The sequence below is a fragment of the Podarcis muralis genome, chromosome 2, assembly GCF_964188315.1.
Source record: "Podarcis muralis chromosome 2, rPodMur119.hap1.1, whole genome shotgun sequence".
In the NCBI taxonomy this organism is placed as follows: Eukaryota; Metazoa; Chordata; class Lepidosauria; order Squamata; family Lacertidae; genus Podarcis; species Podarcis muralis.
In genome coordinates, this window is record NC_135656.1 from 106938559 (window position 1) to 106958577 (window position 20019).

Here is a 20019-nt window from a genome sequence, read left to right on the forward strand (position 1 = left end):
ACTCCTGTATTAAAGACTTCCTGTGTATTTGCATAATAAACTACAACGGTTATTACCATCCCCCTGGGCTAGAAACAGCTGAATTAAAACCAACTGTGGGAGTTGTCCTGTTCTGTGAGAGGTGGTCACTGCCATGCCAGAGCCCTTCTTAAGAACATGGTTCCATTCAACTCTTGAGAGTAACTTTGCTATTAACCTGCCCTGAGCCATTTGAATAAGGCAGGCTGTGAATCGGAGGAATTCCATGCTTGGAGCCTACTAAAATGTATAAGGAACCAAATGCGCAACCTCCTTTTTTTAGCGTTTTGTTTTCTTGATCTCTTTCTCTCTCTCTCTTTCCTGCAGCTGAATTGATTCTGGACCCCGAGACGGCCCACCCGCGCCTCACCGTTTCCTCGGACTGCCTCGGCGTTCGGCTCGGAGAGCGCTGGCGGGACCTGCCCGACAGCCCCAAGCGCTTCGACTCCGACTACTGCGTTCTGGCCTTGCAGGGTTTCACCTACGGCCGCCACTACTGGGAAGTGGAGGTGGGGGGCCGGCGGGGGTGGGCTGTGGGGGTGGCCCGCGAATCGGCCCGGCGCAAAGAGAAGTCCGCCGGCGGCGGCTCCCACCAGAAACGCGAGATCTGGTGCGTGGGGACCAACGGCAAGAAGTACCAGGCTCTGACGACCACTGAGCAGACCTCGCTTTCCCCATCTGAGAAGCTCCGCCGCTTCTGCGTCTTCCTGGACTATGAACGGGGCCAGCTGAGCTTCTACAATGCCGAGAGCATGGGCCATATCCATACCTTCAACGCCTCGTTCCGCGAGCGCATCTTCCCCTTCTTCCGCATTCTTTCTAAGGGGACCCGCATCAAAATCTGCAATTGATACGGTCGCTGCTGTTTCTCTTGCACGTAGCTAAATGCAACCCCCTCCCTAGCGATAAATCCTCCTGTCACAGCCGATTGACCCTGACAAGATCCCTGGTCTGTTTCAGTGTTGGACCTTGGAGGATTCCTTACCTTGCTGTCTTCTTGTGGGTTCGCTCTGAGCGGGGATTCCCACCCCCACTTCCATACATCTATTATTGCACAGATAACCTTTTTTTGGTGCTCGGCCAGATAAATTTGTATTTCTTTCCTGTGGCTCACTTCCATCCTAGCAAGAATCTCTTTCTCTTCCCCCACGGGGTTCTCTTTCCTCCTGTCCTCCAGGATCTCTGGGACCTGGATCTCTCTGACGAGCTGAGGCCCATTTGGCATGTGGTTCTCTGACAGTAGTGGCTGAGTAGTTGGAGGTTCATCTTTGACATTCCAAAGACACTTGAACTGTCTTACGCCAGGCCCTCAGGTCTTGTGGATTGTGTTAACTTTTGGTGCCCAGGCAAGATAGCTAGTCCCAACATGTTCTTGGAGCTGTATCCAGTCCATGCTGTGAATCAGTTCGTTCTCTCTCTCTTCCCCCCGTCCCCCCCGTCCCCCTGCCTTGCCGTCCCAAGGCACCAGTCACCTCCTGAAACCACTTAATAGTGGTGAGTACATCTAAATTCAACTCTACACAGAATTGTCCAGCCTGGTTTCCTGTTCGGGTATAGTTCCTTCTTCAACTTCCTCAGTGTCTTGTCTCCTGATGATCTCCTGTTTTGCATCTTCCAGTGTTTACACACACATCAGATTTCATTTTATTTTTACGGAACGCATAGGAGCCAGTTTTGCCCCTCTGTTCCAGGTGTGGTTTGGATGCCCCTGTTTGTCCCTCTTTCCTTTATGTTATCCCCATCTCTTTTACCTGGAGGGAGGTATTCATCAATACTACTAGTGAGATAGAAAGATAGGTATAACGGCCATTTTGGAGGTGGGGGTGGAGAAATGACAGGTCCAAGGGTGGTGGTTATTTTCTGGGGCACTATTGGAGTGCTGTGGCTCTTGGGATGAATGTAATCCCACTAGGAGCTTTGGTGATCAAACTTCATCACTGCTGCCTCACACACCCCTCACCCTTGTAGGACTTAATTAACTTATTTTTAATGGCTTTTTCCTCTCAGGCCCCAGGATCTGCAGTGTGGAGTCTCTTCTCTCCTGACTGCAAGACACTGGAGGCCTTAGCTGTGCCAGCTGTTATGTGTTGGTTCCCCCGCCCCCTCAATTCTTTTTGGCATTACAGAGCTCCTTTTGAACTATTTTTCGCTATATATGTAAAAAAGACTTACAATGGAGATCTAGTTTTTTGGGAAAAGTTGAGTAAATAAATACAATTCTACAAGTGAACTCTTGTGTTTATGGTCTGTTCAAATATTGAAAATGGATGGGGGGAAATGGCAAGGTGTAGTGTGTTCTTTTTCTCTTAGGGCTGCCATACAACCTCTGGGTCTTCCTAAGAAAAGCGCGGGGTATCCTGGTTTTTACTTTTTGAAATATGGCAATCTCTCTCTCTCTCTCTCTCTCTCTCTCTCTCTCTCTCTCTCTCTCCCCAACACACAGAGGGAGGGAGGAAGTGTCTATACAGTGGTACCTCGGGTTAAGTACTTAATTCGTTCTGGAGGTCCGTTCTTAACCTGAAACTGTTCTTAACCTGAAGCACCACTTTAGCTAATGGGGCCTCCTGCTGCCGCTGCGCCAACGGAGCACAGTTTCTGTTCTCATCCCAAAGCAAAGTTCTTAACCCGAGGTACTATTTCTGGGTTAGCGGAGTCTGTAACCTGAAGCATCTGTAACATGAAGCGTATGTAACCCGAGGTACCACTGTATGGGGAAGGTGGGAAACTGCCTTATGGTATGTCAGGCTGCTGCACTAGATTGTCTCCCAGGGTCTCCCAACCTTATCTGGAACTGGGACCTGCTTGTATGGAAAATATTCATTCCTTTCTAGCTGTCAGTAGATACCTGGGCCAAGTGCTTTTAGCCCTAGCCGCATTATTGGCCTTGTTGCCATGGATGCAGGAAGGATCTTGGGAAGAAGTCCCTCTGTTACCTTCTTCCAAGCTAGTGATCTGACAGGCACTGTGTGAGCATAGACCTGGCTGCTGGATTGGGCTAGGAAATCCCCAAACGTATGCCAATAGCCGGAGTGCATTTTTACTTGTCCCCCTCTCAAAAAACAACAACAAAACACCTTTCTAAAGTTTTAAATCACTCTGATGCCACAGTGACTGCAGAACTCTCATGTTAGCGGGGGAGTTTTCAGAAAATATCTGAGGTCCACCGCCAAGGGCCTTCTGGCAGTTCCCTAACTGCGAGAAGCAAAGCTACAGGGAACCAGGCAGAGGGCCTTCTTGGTAGTGGCGCCTGCCCTGTGGAACACCCTCCCTTCAGATGTGAAGGAAATAAACAACTATCTGACTTTTAGGAGACACCTGTTTGAAGCCGCCCAGAGTGGCTGGGGAAACCCAGCTAGATGGGCGGGGTACAAATAATATTTTTTTAAAAATTTTTATTATATCTACAATTGCCATATTAAAACATTTACATTCTGCCTGACTAGAGCCCTCAAAGACAGCACTGCAGAAATTAATACATAACAGAGACCTGATTGTTTTTTTAAAGGCCCAGTAATGACCACAGAAGCTGAGCCCAAAACTCTTCCGCCTTGTGGGATATCTTGGAGACACAAATCTGGAGTGAAGTCCCTAAGGCTGGCGTCTTGTACGCTTCCTTATGGCAACTGCTGCTGCCAAGCTGGTGCTAAATGTCTTGCTGTGCTTTCCTTTGGAGCACAGCAGCAAGGCCGAGAGAAGGGTCTTATCTAGGCAGCCCAGGACTTCCATACACACTGCCCAGGCTTGCACCCCGGGCAGGTCACTTGGTTGCTGCCAAAAACAACACAGGAGGCCACGTCTACAAGTCTCCCTGCACCACCTCCAACAAAACTGCTCTGGGTTTTTCCCAACCCCCAAACCAGATTTGGGGAGGGTGTGCGGGGAATGGAAGTTCCATTGCGCAAATGGAGCAACTTCATTGGTGAACACTCACTAAGCTTTCTTAGTTTGTGTTTGGTCTCGGCAGTGTTCAAAACCATGACAGGATAATTTTTTACATAAGGCAACATGATACTGACCATTTTATATCAGTCAGTCATAATCCCAAAGCATGGACTTTGTTTCACTGCAGCTCTGCATTGAATTAATGGTTGCATTGGGTTTTCTGCCACAACTCTGAAGATCTCTTGACAAGTTAGGGTCTCAACCAGCAGTTGCTATCAGTGGGAATTTGGGGTGTTCCACCCATGTGTGTCCTAACTTAACACTAAACCTCATTTGCTGTTGACCCTCTTTGGCAGGGGTCAGCAAACTTTTCCAACAGGGGGCCAGTCCACTGTCCCTCAGACCTTGTGGGGGGCTGGACTATTTTTTTTGGGGGGGGGGAGAATGAATTCCTATGCCCCACAAATAACCCAGAGATGCATTTTAAATAAAAGCCCACATTCTACTCATGTAAAAACACCAGGCAGGCTCCACAAATAACCCAGAGATGCATTTTAAATCAAAAGACACATTCTACTCATGTAAAAACACGCTGATTCCCAGATCGTTCGCAGGCCGGATTGAGAAGGCGATTGAAAGCCCGCAGGCCTTAGTTTGCCTACGCATGATCTTTGGAAACACACTGGGTGTTTTTTAGCAGCAGGGGGAATAAGTCACTGAGCTTCCTGCAGTCTTCCCAAACTCCTTTAACAGTTTTCTTTTATTCTGATTTCTTGCTTCTGATATATTTAAAGGAGGTTGCTTTGGGGTTTTTTTGTTTTTAAACATACTGGGCAGTAATATACTTCCTTTTTGCAAAGGAAGCTCTCTTATCCTGCATAAGCTGCACATACCAGCATCCTCTTGGGGTTCCAGTTTCCCGATCATTGCAGAAACCCGAGCTCATTGTTTCAAAAGAACCTCCAATTTGACTCAATGGAGTCTCCCTTGGAAACCAACTTTTTCTAAGCAACATTACTTTCACAATGTCTATATGCAGTCTCTGCGAAGGTAATTGAAATCATCCATCATTTTCTCTTTCACTTGCCTGTGACCTTTTTCTTAAGTCTCAAAACCACCACGGGTACTTTAAACCATAGGCGCCAGGGTGGGTGGGGGGTTAGCTATTATGCGCCTTTCCCTAAATTGCTTCTGTCCTGGTATTTGCATCCGGTGATCTTATGATGCATTTGTCACCGGTTTTTGAATAGTGGACCCAGTATGAGCATCATACCCTTTTAAGATTTTTATATCCAGGGAAAACTGTGTTCATGTTCTTTAAGACCCATACAATCCAGCTCCCCTGTTCTAGTGCTGATGCTTCTGTGATTAGTCCCAAAATGTTTAACGCAGTACAGAAGCAGCTGGGTTTGAACAGGGCTTTTGTAACAAGGTATTTAAAAAAAACAAACCAACCATGCAAGTTGTCTTGAGTTGCATGGGCTTTCAAGGAATAAGCTTGGAATCACTTGTCCTAGACAGGCACGTTGATGTTCGACAGCTCTGTTACTCTCACGGCAAAGGTAGGTAATAATATTTTTTTTAATTTATATCCCGCCCTTCCCGGTTCAAAAACCAGGCTCAGGGTGGCTAACAACAAATTTTAAACACTTTAAAACACTTAAAGCAGCACAAAATACAGTATAAAAACATGAATAATAAAATTCAAAAATCAATTAGATAATCCCCAGGGCTAGCTGGCTGAATTGGTCCTACTTGGGCCAGTAAGGAGACCAGGGGAGAATTAGCTGTGGGGTCTCAGTGGGTGATCTTCATGACCTTTTTCAGTCTGAGGGCCAAATAAACATGTGGCCGATGTATGTATACATGCACAAAATCACATACAGCCTCCCTATACATACACACCAAGCAGACCTGAACTTGCAGGCTTAGCACACACTCAAGCAGGAAGACAGCTCTTACCCAAGTCCTCCCCAGTGGTTGGGCTGTGGTGTGGGGAACAGGATGGTGGTTTTTTTAAATTGGATTTTTAAAATAAAATGCTTTTGGAGGAAAAAATCTTTCTAAAGATAGTTTTCTATTTAAGTTACATTATAGTCCAAAGGCTATTCATTAGGAAATAAGGATTTGCTTTAGTTTTTCATGTGTGCTAAAACTAATCTTAAGGTGTGTGTTTTTAAAAAAAACACCTGTTTAACCACATCAGTTAACAAACATGGATACATATGCTATAATGTTATAGCTTTAGTTAAATAAATTGTTAAGGAAATGATTATTTTTCTACTTCCAATAAAGTTCTGCAAATATAAACAGTCCACTTATTAAACCTCACAATAATTTCATAATTATCTGTATTTCCAATAGTTTAACCAAATCAGTAATGTTTGATGTAACTGTAAATACTCTGAAAATTTATTATTCCAAAAATGAAGTCTTTCTGTAAAAAAATGATTTAAATCAAGTCTTACTAGTGATTTAAATTGTGATTTAAATCAATTTGATTTAAATCCACCCTGATGGGGAATATGCTGCTTTTTACTCTTCCTCTCTAAGAGTTCTGTAGAGGATTTTATCACCCCATCTCAGCACTGAGATTTGCAGTGATCTCTGGTCTACTCCTTGCAGTTTCTGGGTTGTCCCTGGTGCACAGGTTTGTCATTCCTGATCTAAGGGGACAAGGAGTTTTATTTATTCCAGGTTGAAGCGATGGCAGCTTCCATCAGCTGAGTGGGTTGGGAGAGAAGCCTGTAAAAAAACAGGTAAGTGAACAGTGACTCTCATTTTCCAGGTATATCTTGAGGGGGGGGGGGGAGAGAGAAGCAGGACACAGTGATAACGTTCAGCACAAAAAGTTTATTGTTTGTTTTGTACATAATTATAATTCTGTGCCTTGTGGGTCAACTGCACTCTCTCATCTGGTCCCGATGGTGACCTGCCAGACCCGAACAAGGTTATCCGTATAGCCGGCAAACAGAGTCTGATGGAACAGAAAGGGAGAAACAGTGTTAGGAAGCGACTGGGCGACAGCTTTTTGACAAGGCAGCAACAATCACTTTGCATGAAGCAACTGTTGGATAGAAAGTCAACGGGAGACTTTGCTGAGAAGCCAGGTTCCTCAGGATGCAGCAGAAAGGGATGGGGAGGAGAGAAGAGGCAGGGCTCATTCCCTCAAACTCCCACTGCCTAATGTCACTGGGGCAGAATAAGGGAAGACAGCCACCCAAAGCCTGGCTGCAGGGCCATTCCCCTCATCTTCACATCTTAAGACAACACACTGTTTATCTGTCAGTTCAAATAATGGCCAGTCTTCTTGGGCAGTATTTTATGTATTTTATGTTATGTATTTTATACATAACAAATTTGACTGGGGGGGGACACGGGACTTTTTAAAAACTCAAGACGAGTGTCCGTGTCAAATTTTTAGGAGCCCAGGAAACCAGGATTAGCTGCAGCACTGCTAAAACCTCTTCCCTTGGTTACCCTTCATGTGCTGATCAGGAGAAACGGTCAGCTGCAGTTGGGGTGAAAAGTTCTGGTTCCTCAAGAAAACCCAAACATGCCACAAGCCCTGTATGACAAAGGTGGAAGCTCAGAAATGCAGGCTTTAACAAATCCAGCTTTCCCAGTTCTTCCCTGACTGGAGGAGGCAGCAGCTCTTTTTAACTTCCTGCACGGCCCTCTGGGCATCTTGCACAGCCTGCTGCGAAATGCTGTTTTATAGCAACACGGACTACTGATTTTAATCTCCTGAATACAGATTTTAGCGGAAGGAGTGATATTTTTAATGTAAATAAGTTTATAGGGGATTTTTAATTACATCCGCTTCTTTATGTGGTTGTGGCATTTGTTGTCGTTAGCTTTGCTGTCTGGTCTTTGACCGCAAAGAAGATTGATTGCACAGCCCGGTTCTTACCTGTCCGTCAGCAGACCAGGCCAATGAGGTGCACTGGGGTGGCTCCGCCTTGCTGCTGGTGCTGATCACTTCCTGCTTGAGCTCATCCACAATGATCTTCCCTTCCAGGTCCTGATGTTAAGAAAGCAGGGGTTAGATGGTCAAATGGGAGTTGCTGACTTCAAGGCCGAACATTTTGTTCAATTTCCAGCTGCTATTTGCATGCTGTATGTAGTTTGGGCAACAGGCTCAGAAACAGCCTCTGGTTTTCCGCACGGGAGCAAAATCAGACGGCACAGTGTGTTTCATCACAGCACGTCAGTCCCCTCGCTCTCAAGCCTGAAATCACCACTCACAATTGTGTTCCCTTCCATTGCCACTGGCAGCTGTTGCTGCTTCTCTGCTTCACAGAATTGTACAGTTGGGTGGGCCCTAACAGTCATCTGAATATCATCACTGCTACTATCTACCTGCTTGCAAGTACAGTGGTGCCTTGCAAGACGAAAAGAATCTGTTCCGCGATTCTTTTCTTCTAGCGGTTTTTTTCGTCTTGCGAAGCAACCCCATTGGCGGCTAAGCGGATTAGCGCTATTAGCGATTTAGTGCTATTAGTGGCTAAGCTGTTAAAAGGCTATTAACAGCTTAGCGGCTTTGAAAAAGGGGGGGGGAGCGGGGGGGGGAGAAATGGCGAGACTCGCAAGACGTTTTCGGCTTGTGAAGCAAGCCCATAGGGAACTTCGTCTTGCGAAGCGCCTCCGCGACGGAAAACCCTTTCGTCTTGCGGGTTTTTCGTCTTGCGAGGCATTCGTCTTGCGGGGCACCACTGTACCAGTTCTCTTACCAGAGAGGCTACTTCTTCTTAAGTAAGAATGTCTGTTTTCTACACCACTGTGGCAGTTCAGATTTTAACTTGGAATAAAAGTACGCAAACACCTTCAGCCACAATTAGATTTGCATCTTCTGTTCAACAATGAGAAGGCTGGGTGTTGCAGTTGCAGGGAGCAGGAGACGTCCAGGCAACTGAATCTTCTGCACACTGACATTAAGAGAAAGGCCCCTTGCTCTTTAGACAGCAGAATGAGAAAACCACATTTAGCCTTGAAACAGTAATTATCTGCCAAAGAAAGGCACATTCCGCAGCCCATACAAATTAATTTGTGTACAATGCTTTGCATAACTTAAGCTTGTTTTTACCATATAAGGAGCTATGCCAGCCTGACCCCTGAACATCCTGCTCTGGCCTGCTGAGATCTCAGAAGCTCAAACTATAAATTCAAGGAACTTCAGCTGCAGGAACCTAACATGACTCTCCCAGGACTGCCAAGGAAGAAATGTCAAGGGAACAGCAACTTAATTCTGACAAGGAAAACAAGACCTAGGCTGGGAGAAGAGTTAATCTCCTCCCTTCTTCCCAAACCTTCAACAGCCAACATCAAGCTCTGAACTTACCCATATCTTGATGCTGGGTCCAGTGGCTGCACACAGCCAGTAGCGGTTGGGGCTGAAGCATAAGGCGTTGATGATGTCTCCACCATCCAGGGTGTACAGGTGCTTGCCTTCGTTCAAGTCCCACAGCATAGCCTGGCCGTCCTGCGGTGGAAGAAAGCAGACGTTAGATTTAAAGCCCCCAAGTCCAGAATGGTTTTGCAATGGGAAAGGGCAATAGGCTGCGAATCTTAATGCGTCCGAGTCTCCCCATTCCTCCCAGCACCTACTCAAGGCCCCTAAAAAATCTGAGGCATTTAACTTATTAATTCATGCACCCCCTGTCCCTCAAACAGAAATTGTCAAGGGCGGGGGGAAAGGAACATTTCTCCAAAGCAACAGATCTCCCACCCAATGTTTGACAGCTCAGAAACAGCCTCTGAGTATCTGCATGGTAGTAAGTCAGATGGCATGTATAAGTTTCATCACAGCAGTCAGGATTCTCTGACTAGATCTCTACCCGATGGTAAAGTGCTAAATGTCACTAAGCAGACAAGAGCACTGAGCTAGGCAGAAGAAAAGGGGGCAGCATCTTGCTCACATACTCCGTTTAAAAGCATGATTTCTTGTAGATCAAGCATCCCGGAACTCCCCCCCCCCCCAATGAGACCTCCTCCTTCCTTGAAGGTTTCAAAGCAGAGGATGGTTGAAGCTTCTGGCATTGCAGGGGGGTTGGGCTAGATAACCCTTGAGATCCCTCCCAACTCTACAATTCTAAATTAGCCTGCGAAGCTTCCTCTGCTCCTAGATTGCTTTTAATTAGGATTATTTATTTCTGCAGTCTATTCTGAGGATATCTCCACAATACAAACTCCAGAACTGTTTTTAACGCTACACTCCCTATGTTATCAGCAGAAGGGACAGTGTTCATTGGGCTGGGAAAAAGCCCCCCCCCCCCCCCGATCGATACTTAGAAGAGCTGAGGAAGCTTGTTTCTGTAACCGCCACCTGTTACGCACAAAGAGGACCATGCTTAGCATATAAATGGCAGTGGCAATTGTGGCCTGGGGAGAATCCAGAGGACCATATTTGGCCCCCAAGCCATCGATTCAGGGAAAGGGCATAGCCCAGTGGTACAGCAGAAGCTCCTAGGCTCAGTCCCCAGTATCTTCCCGCTAGGGCCGAAAAAGAACCATTGCATGAAGAGCTGCTGCCACTCAGCATATATGACACTGAGCGAGACAGACCAATGGTCTGACTCTAAGGCAGCTTCCTGTGTTGCTGTCGTTGTAGCTGTGCAGGTAAGAAAGACGGACCCTCAGCTCTAACTCCCCTCTGTCCGCAATTAGAAGGCTGGTGAAAAGGAATCCTGAATTTCCTTACTGGAAATGGAAGAGGGCTTCCCCTTCCCTCCATGACAAGCATGGCTATGCCCCTAGCAGACTAGTACCGTATATTTCGCTCTATAAGACGCACCAGACCACAAGACGCACCTAGTTTTTGGAGGAGGAAAACAAGGAAAAAAATATTCTGAATATCAGAAGCCAGAACAGCAAGAGGGATCGCTGCGCAGTGAAAGCAGCAATCCCTCTTGCTGTTCTGGCTTCTGTGATAGCTGCGCAGCCTGCATTCACTCCATAAGATGCACACACATTTCCCCTTACTTTTTAGGAAGGAAAAAGTGAGTCTTATAGAGCAAAAAATACAGTAACTTATTTTTACAAGTCTAGGTTAGATGCTTCTAGTGAGAACACGACATCCGGTTCACAGCAACTGCCCATGTTTCCTCCTGTCTCTCTCCCTCCCTAATAAACCAAACACCTGGCCAGTTTATAGTGGCAGCCCTCCCAATTTATCAGCTAAGCAGAAGTGTACAGAAAGAAGAAAAATAGTTCCTCTCCACCCCCTCTGGTTTATTATTTATTAACAAGTAAATAGTTATACTGCTTTGTATTAAAAGTATCTAAAGCAACGTATAACACAGAACTGATAAAATGCAATGAAGAAAATAAATCAATGCAAAGCCATACTTCATGAATTCATACACAATCCTATTGGATGGTTGTGTGTGGAGGTAACATGACTTACTGGGCAAAGTTTGTCTGAACAAGTAAGCTTTAGGCACACGGCTATACCTTTGCACAGGTTCAACCTCTTGAGCGGAGGCTTGCCACAGAGACTTACCTTGCCACCTGAAGCACACAGGGAGCCGTCGGGCGAGACTGTCACTGTGTTCAAGTAGCCAGTGTGCCCAATGTGGTTGGTCTTCAGCTTGCAGTTAGCCAAGTTCCACACCTGCAAGATGGGGAGAGTACAAATTCAGAAATGATTCGCTGATGCTGTTAATCTCAAGGTGAGCTCTTGCCGTGTGACCAAATTCCTGATCCAGTGATTGTTGAAAAGTGTCTCACCCACTCGGGTAATTTACAGCCTGCCTAACAAAACTGGTGCCTGTCTAATAGAAGTATAACTGAACATCCGATACATAATAAAACATGGCTGTTTGATGCAGGCCTATTTAGTGAAAAGAGCAGTCAACCAATATATCTCCTCTCTTTGCAAGACTGAGTAAGCAGAATTCTACTCCTGCTCCAATTGGAGCAGCAACAAAGAGACTGTATTACTCATTGAGTCACCTATGCTAAGAGGACAAGAGAACACCCTACTGTTTATAAGCTGCTGCAAATCTGATGGACCCCGTGGCCCCAATTCTCCCTCCAATCCCCCCTCCCGCACCTCCACAACTCATTGGCTTGGCTTCAGGACTTTTGCTTTGCTAGTTGAGTAGAGAGGTGGTGAGATTCCAGCACACCCCAAAGTCCTGCCCCTCCTTACCAGAAGATCTGAAGGGCTGGTTCCAGATTATCAAAAGAGAGGACAGGAAAGAGAATGCTTGTGCATCATTTAGACACTTCCAGGGGGAGGCCCTAGACAGAGATTTGAGGATTAAGGCTGATCCTCGACTCACCTTCACGAGCTTGTCCCAGCCACAGGAGACAATGATGGGGTTGCTGCTGTTGGGGGAGAAGCGCACACAGGACACCCACTCTGAGTGGCTCTCGTCCTGAGCGGGGGAAAAAGAAGGTATGACAGCTCTCAGTACAAGCTGGTAACAGGATGCTACAGAGAAACAACCATTCTGAAAAATTGAAGCACACGTGTCACCTCCTAGTTCTAGCTCCTTATCAATAAGGAAACTTGAGCACATCTAACTGCATTTGCACATGTATTCCCCATTCCCTCCATCCTTCCCTGCCTTCCGTTGTCTCCACATCCTGTCAAAATTTATAGCTTGTAAGCTCCTTGGGGCAAAGAAGTCTTTTTTCTCTCCCTTTATGAACTGCTATAAAGTGTCATGAGCATTGGCAGAGGTTAACATTTGAGCAATTAAAGCCCTTAACAACTTGGGATCAGGGTACACAAGAGATCTCCTCACCCAATATATATCCTGGGCTGGCAACTGTGCTCTGCAGAAGGGGCACTGCTAAGAGGACTGCCTGCCCCACTAGTGTGCTTAGTTTGTACTAGAAATCAGGCTCTTAAGTGTTGCAGCTCCAGCCCCCTCGAAGGTTGAGGAGAGACTTGAAGGGTAGGATCAAAATGTTACTTCTATGTAAAACGCAGAGTATGCTCTCAGACCCAAGGAGGATCCAACCCATCCTTTCTCCACAAACATGAATTGAGAAGTTTTTCCTTTTTTGAGCACCTGCAGCAACTGTCTGGATGAACAGCCACTAAAGGCACATCAAGGCTTTTGTAGATTTGGTGCTTCATTTAAATGATATCACGGTGTTGCTTTTAAAATACTGTTTATTGTGTTTGATTTATTTTATATTTGTGACCCATACAGAGGACACAGTTGATTGGGTGATGTATATTTTAAAAATCTAAAACAAAGGGGTGTGAACTTTAGTGGTATTCATTGCCCAGATCTGGGAGGGAGGAGAGGCTCACCTGTACAGTGTACTTGCAGACTCCCAGAGTGTTCCAGAGCTTGATGGTTTTGTCCCTGGAACCTGAGACGATCTGGCGGTTGTCAGAAGAGAAAGCCACACTCAGCACATCCTTGGTGTGGCCCACAAAACGCCGGGTGGTGGTGCCTCTGAAAGGGAGATGCCCTTTCATTACAAACCCAGTGCAACACAGGAAAGAAAAAGCCCCTCAGACCAAATCTCATTTTTCCCTCCCTTGCCATGCTACTTCCTGTAACCTCTTTCCCCTGCAAAGACCCTCCCCTTCTGGCCTTGATCTCCTCCTAGGGCGCATAAGGTTAATTTTTGAAGAGGATCTCCTGCTTCAATGGAACTTTTCTGGGAGTTGAGACAGGACCACATCCCTCACTCCAATTTCAGTAGCCAATGAGTCCTAAAGAGAGGGAAGCAGAGATTCTCCTACCACCTTGTGCAGCTCTCATAGGGTGAGCAACTAACAAACCAGCAACAAGAGGTTTTCCCTTTGATCTACACTGAACCGAGTCCATGACCCTCCCCAAACTTTGGGAAATGAAAGGGGCATGAAGGATCTGAGAATTTCTTAGCACCCTCACTGCGGAACCATGACAAGGGCAACCTGAAATGTCCTGTATGGGGAAATGTGCAATTCCAAAAACCTGCCAGAAACAGATGTCTCCTTCCAACTGATTTCCCCTTCCCCTCCCCTTTCCAATAAAACAGAAAGCTTCCATTTTCTCAGTCTCTCTTGTAGTGTCCCATCATAATTGCAGGACGTATCATCAAACCCCAGTGGAGTCTGTAGATATTGTGTCAGATCTAATCATCGGGACAGGAGGAAGCAAGCACAAAACCCTGATCCCAAAGCAACCAGTGATAAAAACAGGAAACTGTACTAGGATAAAAACCTAGAAGAAAGGGGGAAACCACAGGAGAACTGGGCAGAGTGAAACATATAATCAGTCTGCTGAGGACAATCCTTTTCAATCAACACAGACCCTGTTTCCCCAATCTACACTCACGTGGTAAGATCCCAGAGGCGCAGGGTGCCGTCCCATGAGCCAGAGAGGGCAAACTGCCCATCTGAGGAGATAACCACATCGCTGACGAAGTGGGAGTGGCCCCGAAGGGCTCTCTGGGGGATCCCGTAGTTGGTTTCATCCCGGGTCAGCTTCCACATGATGATCGTCTTGTCTGCAAGAGGAAAAAGATAGCAAATGGCTCTTCCACAGATTTTCTCAAATCTGAGATAGATATTACTTGAGGGGCGGGAGGCATCTCATTCCTTTACTACTCATTCCCTGAAGCAGGCTGCTGCACTCCACTGTGACCAAGTTCCTAGTGAGGGAGTAAAGTCATGCCTGGACTGTACCACTTCAGACTGGACTTGCCTAGTTGAATGCGCCACCTTGCCAAACACTTTCCTGCACACAGAAAGCTAGCATTTCAGGGAGATGGCTAGGTTAGAATACTTCTCCCCAACATCTAGTTTTCCATGTGAAGGGAAGTGTGTGGCTGGAGGAGCACTCAAGTTATACCAGCCCCCACTTGCATTCTGAAGTGTTACAATACTCTGCTTTACCATCTCAGTGAGGACCGGACTAGCCAAGGCTTCCTGCAAACTCTTCACATGCCCTCATGTGAAACCACACGAAACATTCTCCAATTCCCTTGGAGAGAAAAGTCCTCTCAAACCAGAGACTGCCTTCAAATACACACAATTATGACCCAGCTTTTACAGCTTCACCAGAAATTAACTGTAGGTCTCAGCATCTAGATCCAAATACGAGGTATCCTTTGTAACACCCCAGTACTACCCCCTTTTAGACATCCACCTGTGCACTAATATCACAGAGAAAGCTATCCTCAATTGCTCACCAGAGCTGTGGACTCCTCCGGCTTCAGCCGTTGCTATAAAAGTTAGTACTGGCTCACATCACCAAATAAATAGGTTGCTTGCTCCTTCTCTGGCATAATCGAGGCTCAGAAAGGAACCACCCTATGAACCATGTGCTAAGGATGTAATGCCTGGTATAGCAGTTAGAGCAGAGGATGTTTATGAGGTGCCAACCAACAGGGATCATGGGAGTTGTAGTCCAACAACATCTGGAGAGCACCACTTTGGCTTACCGGCCCCCCCCCCATTACCATGTCAGACTAGGACCAGAGAGACCTCGGGGTTCAAATCCTCACTAAGCAACAAAGCACACAGGGCCAGTGACAAAATTGCTTAGCCTCACCTGCCTTACAAGGTGTGACACTAAACTGGATGCCACACACACCAACTTGAGTGTGTTGGAGTAAAGATGGGGTATAAATTAACAAGACAGAAATTAAAGTCTGAAATCAGTCCTCCTAAGCTAGAGCTGCTAATTAATGAAGGAAATTCACTTCCCCTCTAACCCACAAGTATGACCGACCAGCTTTAGAGCCTCATTATTCCTGAATTGCAGGCTCGCTCCTGGCCACTTTTGGTTGGCTTTGAAGGCCGAAAGCTCCCTTTCGAGAACAGATCCTCTCCTGCCCCATCATAATTGCAGGACATGTCTTCAGACCTCATGAAGATCAGCAGACAAATGTCAAATTTAATCATCAGGGCTGGGAAGAAAGAGAAGCAGGTGGGCCTTGCTACATACACCTCATTTTCTGCCTCAATCTGCTGAGACGGCTTAGTCAGTACAAAATGAGGCCCTTAAATCTCAGGGTTGTGGGTTCGAGCCCCACATTGGACAAAATATTCTTGCACTGCAGGGGGTTGGACTAGATGACCCTCGTGGTCCCTTCCCGGCTGTGGCTGATCGCCTGCTGTTCATTTGGTTTCCTACCCTCTTACCTTAATCGCCCCTCCCAAAAAACCCTTGGGGCCTGGGAGCCTCCCCAAACCCTCACCCTGTCTAGCATGTGATTCTCGCTCTCCTTATGCCCCATTCCCTATTACACGTAGATGGGGCTGCATGGCCGCGTCCTTCACGTCACACGCGACAACTGGGCGCTTCTCTCCCCCCCCCCCCCCGCATCACACGGTGGTCTCTCCCATCCCGTTCCACGCTTCCCTCCCCGCGTCCCCCGCCTCGCGAGTTGGTCTTTCCCGGCCCGGCCCTCCGTTACCGCGTGAGGCGGAGAGGATCATGTCCGGGAACTGAGGGGTGGTGGCGATCTGGGTCACCCATCCGTTGTGGCCCTTCAGGGTGCCACGCAGGGTCATCTGCTCCGTCATGGCGGCGGCTGAGAAGGCTCGAGCTCCCGCGACAGGCGGAGGATGGAGGCGGATTCACCGGCGGCCCTTAGCCCGGACCTGCCAGCTCGCTGAGGCCCAGGGAGAGAAAGGAAGCGGCGGCCTCTTCCGGAAGCGGAAATAGCCTCTCCCGGCGCCCTCTCGCGGCGCCGGCGCCGACGTACAGCAACATGGCGGCCCCCACGTCAACGGTACGAACGACCCGGTGGAGCACCTTGCGCTGGGCCGCGCTTCCTCAGCCTCGCGGAGGCAAATTGCGACGCGCAATGCTGCGAATCCATAAGCACGAAACGCGGCGGCACGCTCTTTAGAAAAGACTCTTTGCCGCAGCCGCTTCCCCACCAGCAGCCAACATGGCGGCGCCCTGGCGTTTCAGATCTCGCGATATCTTGCGACGAGACTCCTCTGCCCGCGCGTGCGGTGTGAGGGTGGTGGTCTCCTGGACGGGGTCGCTAATGGGCAGATCTGCTACGGGAGACTCATTCCGAGCCCTTCGTTGCTCAGTGAACTGATCCATCTCCAACTGATTTGGGGCCGGCGGTTCTTCCTTGATATGCCGCCTTTCTGCCAGGGCGGGTTACCAGAATATTATTAATAATAGTTTATTATTTATACCCCGCCCATCTGGCTGGGTTGCCCCAGCCGCTCTGAGTTGGAATGGTCCATGAGGAATGGAATGGTCTGAGTTGGAATGGTCCAGAGCTGGAATGGTCCATGAGGATCATCTAGTCCAGCCCCCTGCAATGCAGGAATTTTTCACCCAACGTGGGGCTCAAAACCCACAACACTGGGATTAAGTGTCTCGTGCTCAAACCGACTGAGCTATCCAGCTGGAGCACCAGGTTTGTGAAAGCTGATGTGGTTGGCATCCATATATCTTAAGAAGCAATGGAGTGTGGCTCCAGGGGTGAAGTCAAATGGCTACACAAGCAGCACCAAAGTGGCCTTTCCAGGGTGCAAGCCTGAACAGTGTGTATGGAGGTCCTGGGCTGCCCAGATGACAAGAGCCCCACTCCCCTTGCTGATGTGGTCGAAAGGAAACCACAGCAATACATTTGGCACCAGCTTGGCTGCAGGAGTTGCTGGAAGGAGGGGTACAAAATGCCACCCAACCATCTTAAGGACTCCACTCCAGATTTGTGTCGGGTTTACTCCTTAGCCTTTTCTTCTCCTGAAAATATCCCGCAAGGCAGTGGAGATTTAGCATCAGAGTTTTCCTTCTCCTAGATGGGTAGCCTTCCCAGGTTGATGAGCCCCATATCTGCTCCTCATGTCTCTGTACAGGGTGTGCAGAACCCGCCTTCCTGACCATTGGACCCACTTAATATCCTTTACTGATGGAATCATAGCTCCTTCTTTCAAAGCTAGATACAACAGCCGGTGGACACCCAGCTCCCCCTTCTTTTCCACCCTTTCCCCAATTGCTAACTTGCATTTCCTGATTTTTCCATGAAATATAGATGATGGGGAATTAATAGTTATTCCCTGCTTTTCTATTAAAACCACCCTCATCATGGCCTATAGTGAAAAGCAACAGAAATGTAATGTAGAAATGTTGAAATCACATATTCAATATAATATCAAGAACAGCAGTAATATTTTCCGGTTGCTAAGTCTCCTGTTGCTCGGTCCCTGCTCCTGCCAACCTAGCAGTTCGAAAGCACGTCAAAGTGCAAGTAGATAAATAGGTACCGCTCCGGCGGGAAGGTAAACGGCATTTCCGTGTGCTGCTCTGGTTTGCCAGAAGCGGCTTAGTCATGCTGGCCACATGACCCGGAAGCTGTACACCAGCTCCCTCGGCCAGTAAAGCGAGATGAACGCCGCAACCCCAGAGTCAGCCACGACTGGACCTAATGGTCAGGGGTCCCTTTACCTTTACCTTTAAGTCTCTTGCTACCCTCCAGTACAGCAGAGTTTCTGGGGATCTGGCTCAGATTTCCCAAAGGATCACTCCACAGTGTTGTTTTCCCTTTGGCAACCGGCTGGAGTTTATGACCTGAACCAATGCATAGTCCCTGTTCTTGAGAACCTAAATGCTCTACATTTTTTGCACACAAATCTGTGCATGTTGCTGCTGTAGAAGCTGTTGAGCTGCTGTGAGAATAAACTCTGCCTGCAATCCTATACACTCAGTAAGTTCAATTTATAGCCTGAGGGTCTTAGCAGTGGCAGTAATTACCGGCAATAACTCCCACTGAGACTAGAGTGACTCAGACCCAAGAATGATGTGTCAGCAGATTCCTTTTGACTCCCATGGCTTTCATACCAGCCATGCTTTCCCAATCAGCCACAGTAGCTCAGAGAAGGCATACAGCTGGGTTTCTGTAGTGTAGTGGTTATCACGTTCGCCTCACACGCGAAAGGTCCCCGGTTCGAAACCGGGCAGAAACAGCCTGACATACATTTTTTGCCTTTACATTAATAGAGACACCAGATCAAAACTTCAACTGAAGTTGATAAGTTAAAAAGAGTCTGTTTTATCTCCAACCTCCCAGTGGTATTTATTTGTAAATTCATTAACCAACAAAATAAGTCTGTTTTGTTTCAAAGTAGGATTTTGTGCTGATACTGATAAATGAAATGCTTGCGGCTTGCAAGCCCATTAAATTTTGGAGAAGTTCAGAGAAAACTGAATAAAGTGTGTGACTTGATTTTATAAAAATTTTATTAAAAAGACACATAAAACCATACAAACTTTAACCTGTAGGTTTATTGCTTGTTCACAATCAAATTTGAATATTATATCCAATCTGGCAGGTATGTCCATTCATTCAAAGTGATCACTCATTGTTTCAGACATTCATATTCTAACAGTACTATTCATATTTTGTAAGTCCCATTTACTCAATGAAGATAAAACTTCATTGAAATCAATAGGATTTACTTCAGAGTAGTTGTAGAGGACTGTGCTGGAAGGCTGCAATCTTATGCACACTTACCTGGGAGTAAGCTCCACTGGATACATGGGATATGTGTTTGTGTGTGTGTGTTTTCTGCACGTTATTCATTAAACTCTGGTATAGAATGGGGATGGGGAATATGGGATTCTCCAGATGTTGCTGGACAACCCCCCCCCCCAATTTCATTTATGAATCACTAGCTTCAGCTTCTGGGTCACCCTGAAGGGCAGCCCTGCATGCAGCACATTGCAGTAATCCAGTCTGGAGATTTCCAGTGCATTGACAACAATAGCCAGACTATCCCTGTTCAGAAACAGCCATAGCTGTCTTACCTACCCAAACTGGTAAAATATACCCTTAGCCACTGAAGCCACCAGGGCTCTTTGGAATAAAGATGGGACTGGGTGAAACCCCAGACTACAACTCTCTTCAATTCCTCAACATTGGCCATGCTGGTTGGGGCTGATGGGGATCTATTTTATTTTATTAGATTTATATGCCACCCTTAATCATAAGATTTCAGGGCGGTTCACAGAATAAAATATAGGATAAACAAGTAAATGTTGGAGTCCAACAACATATGGTGGACAACAAGTACCCCATCAGTAATTTCCAAGCTTAAAAAAGGTGGTGTCTCTCTCCTTCCTCCCCTATTTTCTTTCCAGGACACGAAGGTACAAATTATATGTGGTTTAAGCCTCCACATCTCAGTAACCT

General features: G+C 47.0%; 2 protein-coding genes and 1 non-coding gene across 3 annotated transcripts in view; 2 read left to right on the forward strand and 1 right to left on the reverse strand.

Annotated features, from left to right (window-relative positions):
* LOC114588481 (uncharacterized) overlaps positions 1–2248 on the forward strand; it is a 39215-nt gene extending 36967 nt beyond the window's left edge. Inside the window, exon 14 of the mRNA XM_077925259.1 lies at positions 346–2248. Within this exon, the coding sequence (XP_077781385.1) occupies positions 346–869 (524 nt within the window). The 3' untranslated portion in view covers positions 870–2248. The remainder of the gene's footprint in view (positions 1–345) is intronic.
* A 4485-nt stretch (positions 2249–6733) lies between these two features.
* On the reverse strand, positions 6734–16504 carry RACK1 (receptor for activated C kinase 1). The gene is made up of 8 exons (XM_028714013.2): positions 16276–16504; positions 14190–14361; positions 13172–13319; positions 12186–12281; positions 11402–11512; positions 9242–9382; positions 7814–7924; positions 6734–6877 (listed from the first exon to the last, which is right to left on the reverse strand). Exons 1-8 carry the CDS (start codon positions 16382–16384, stop codon positions 6812–6814), a joined length of 954 nt encoding a protein of 317 aa, XP_028569846.1. The 5' UTR covers positions 16385–16504; the 3' UTR covers positions 6734–6811.
* A 2216-nt stretch (positions 16505–18720) lies between these two features.
* On the forward strand, positions 18721–18793 carry TRNAV-CAC (transfer RNA valine (anticodon CAC)). Its single transcript has one exon. It is a non-coding gene; the product is annotated as a tRNA-Val (tRNA).
* The last annotated feature ends 1226 nt before the right edge of the window (positions 18794–20019 follow it).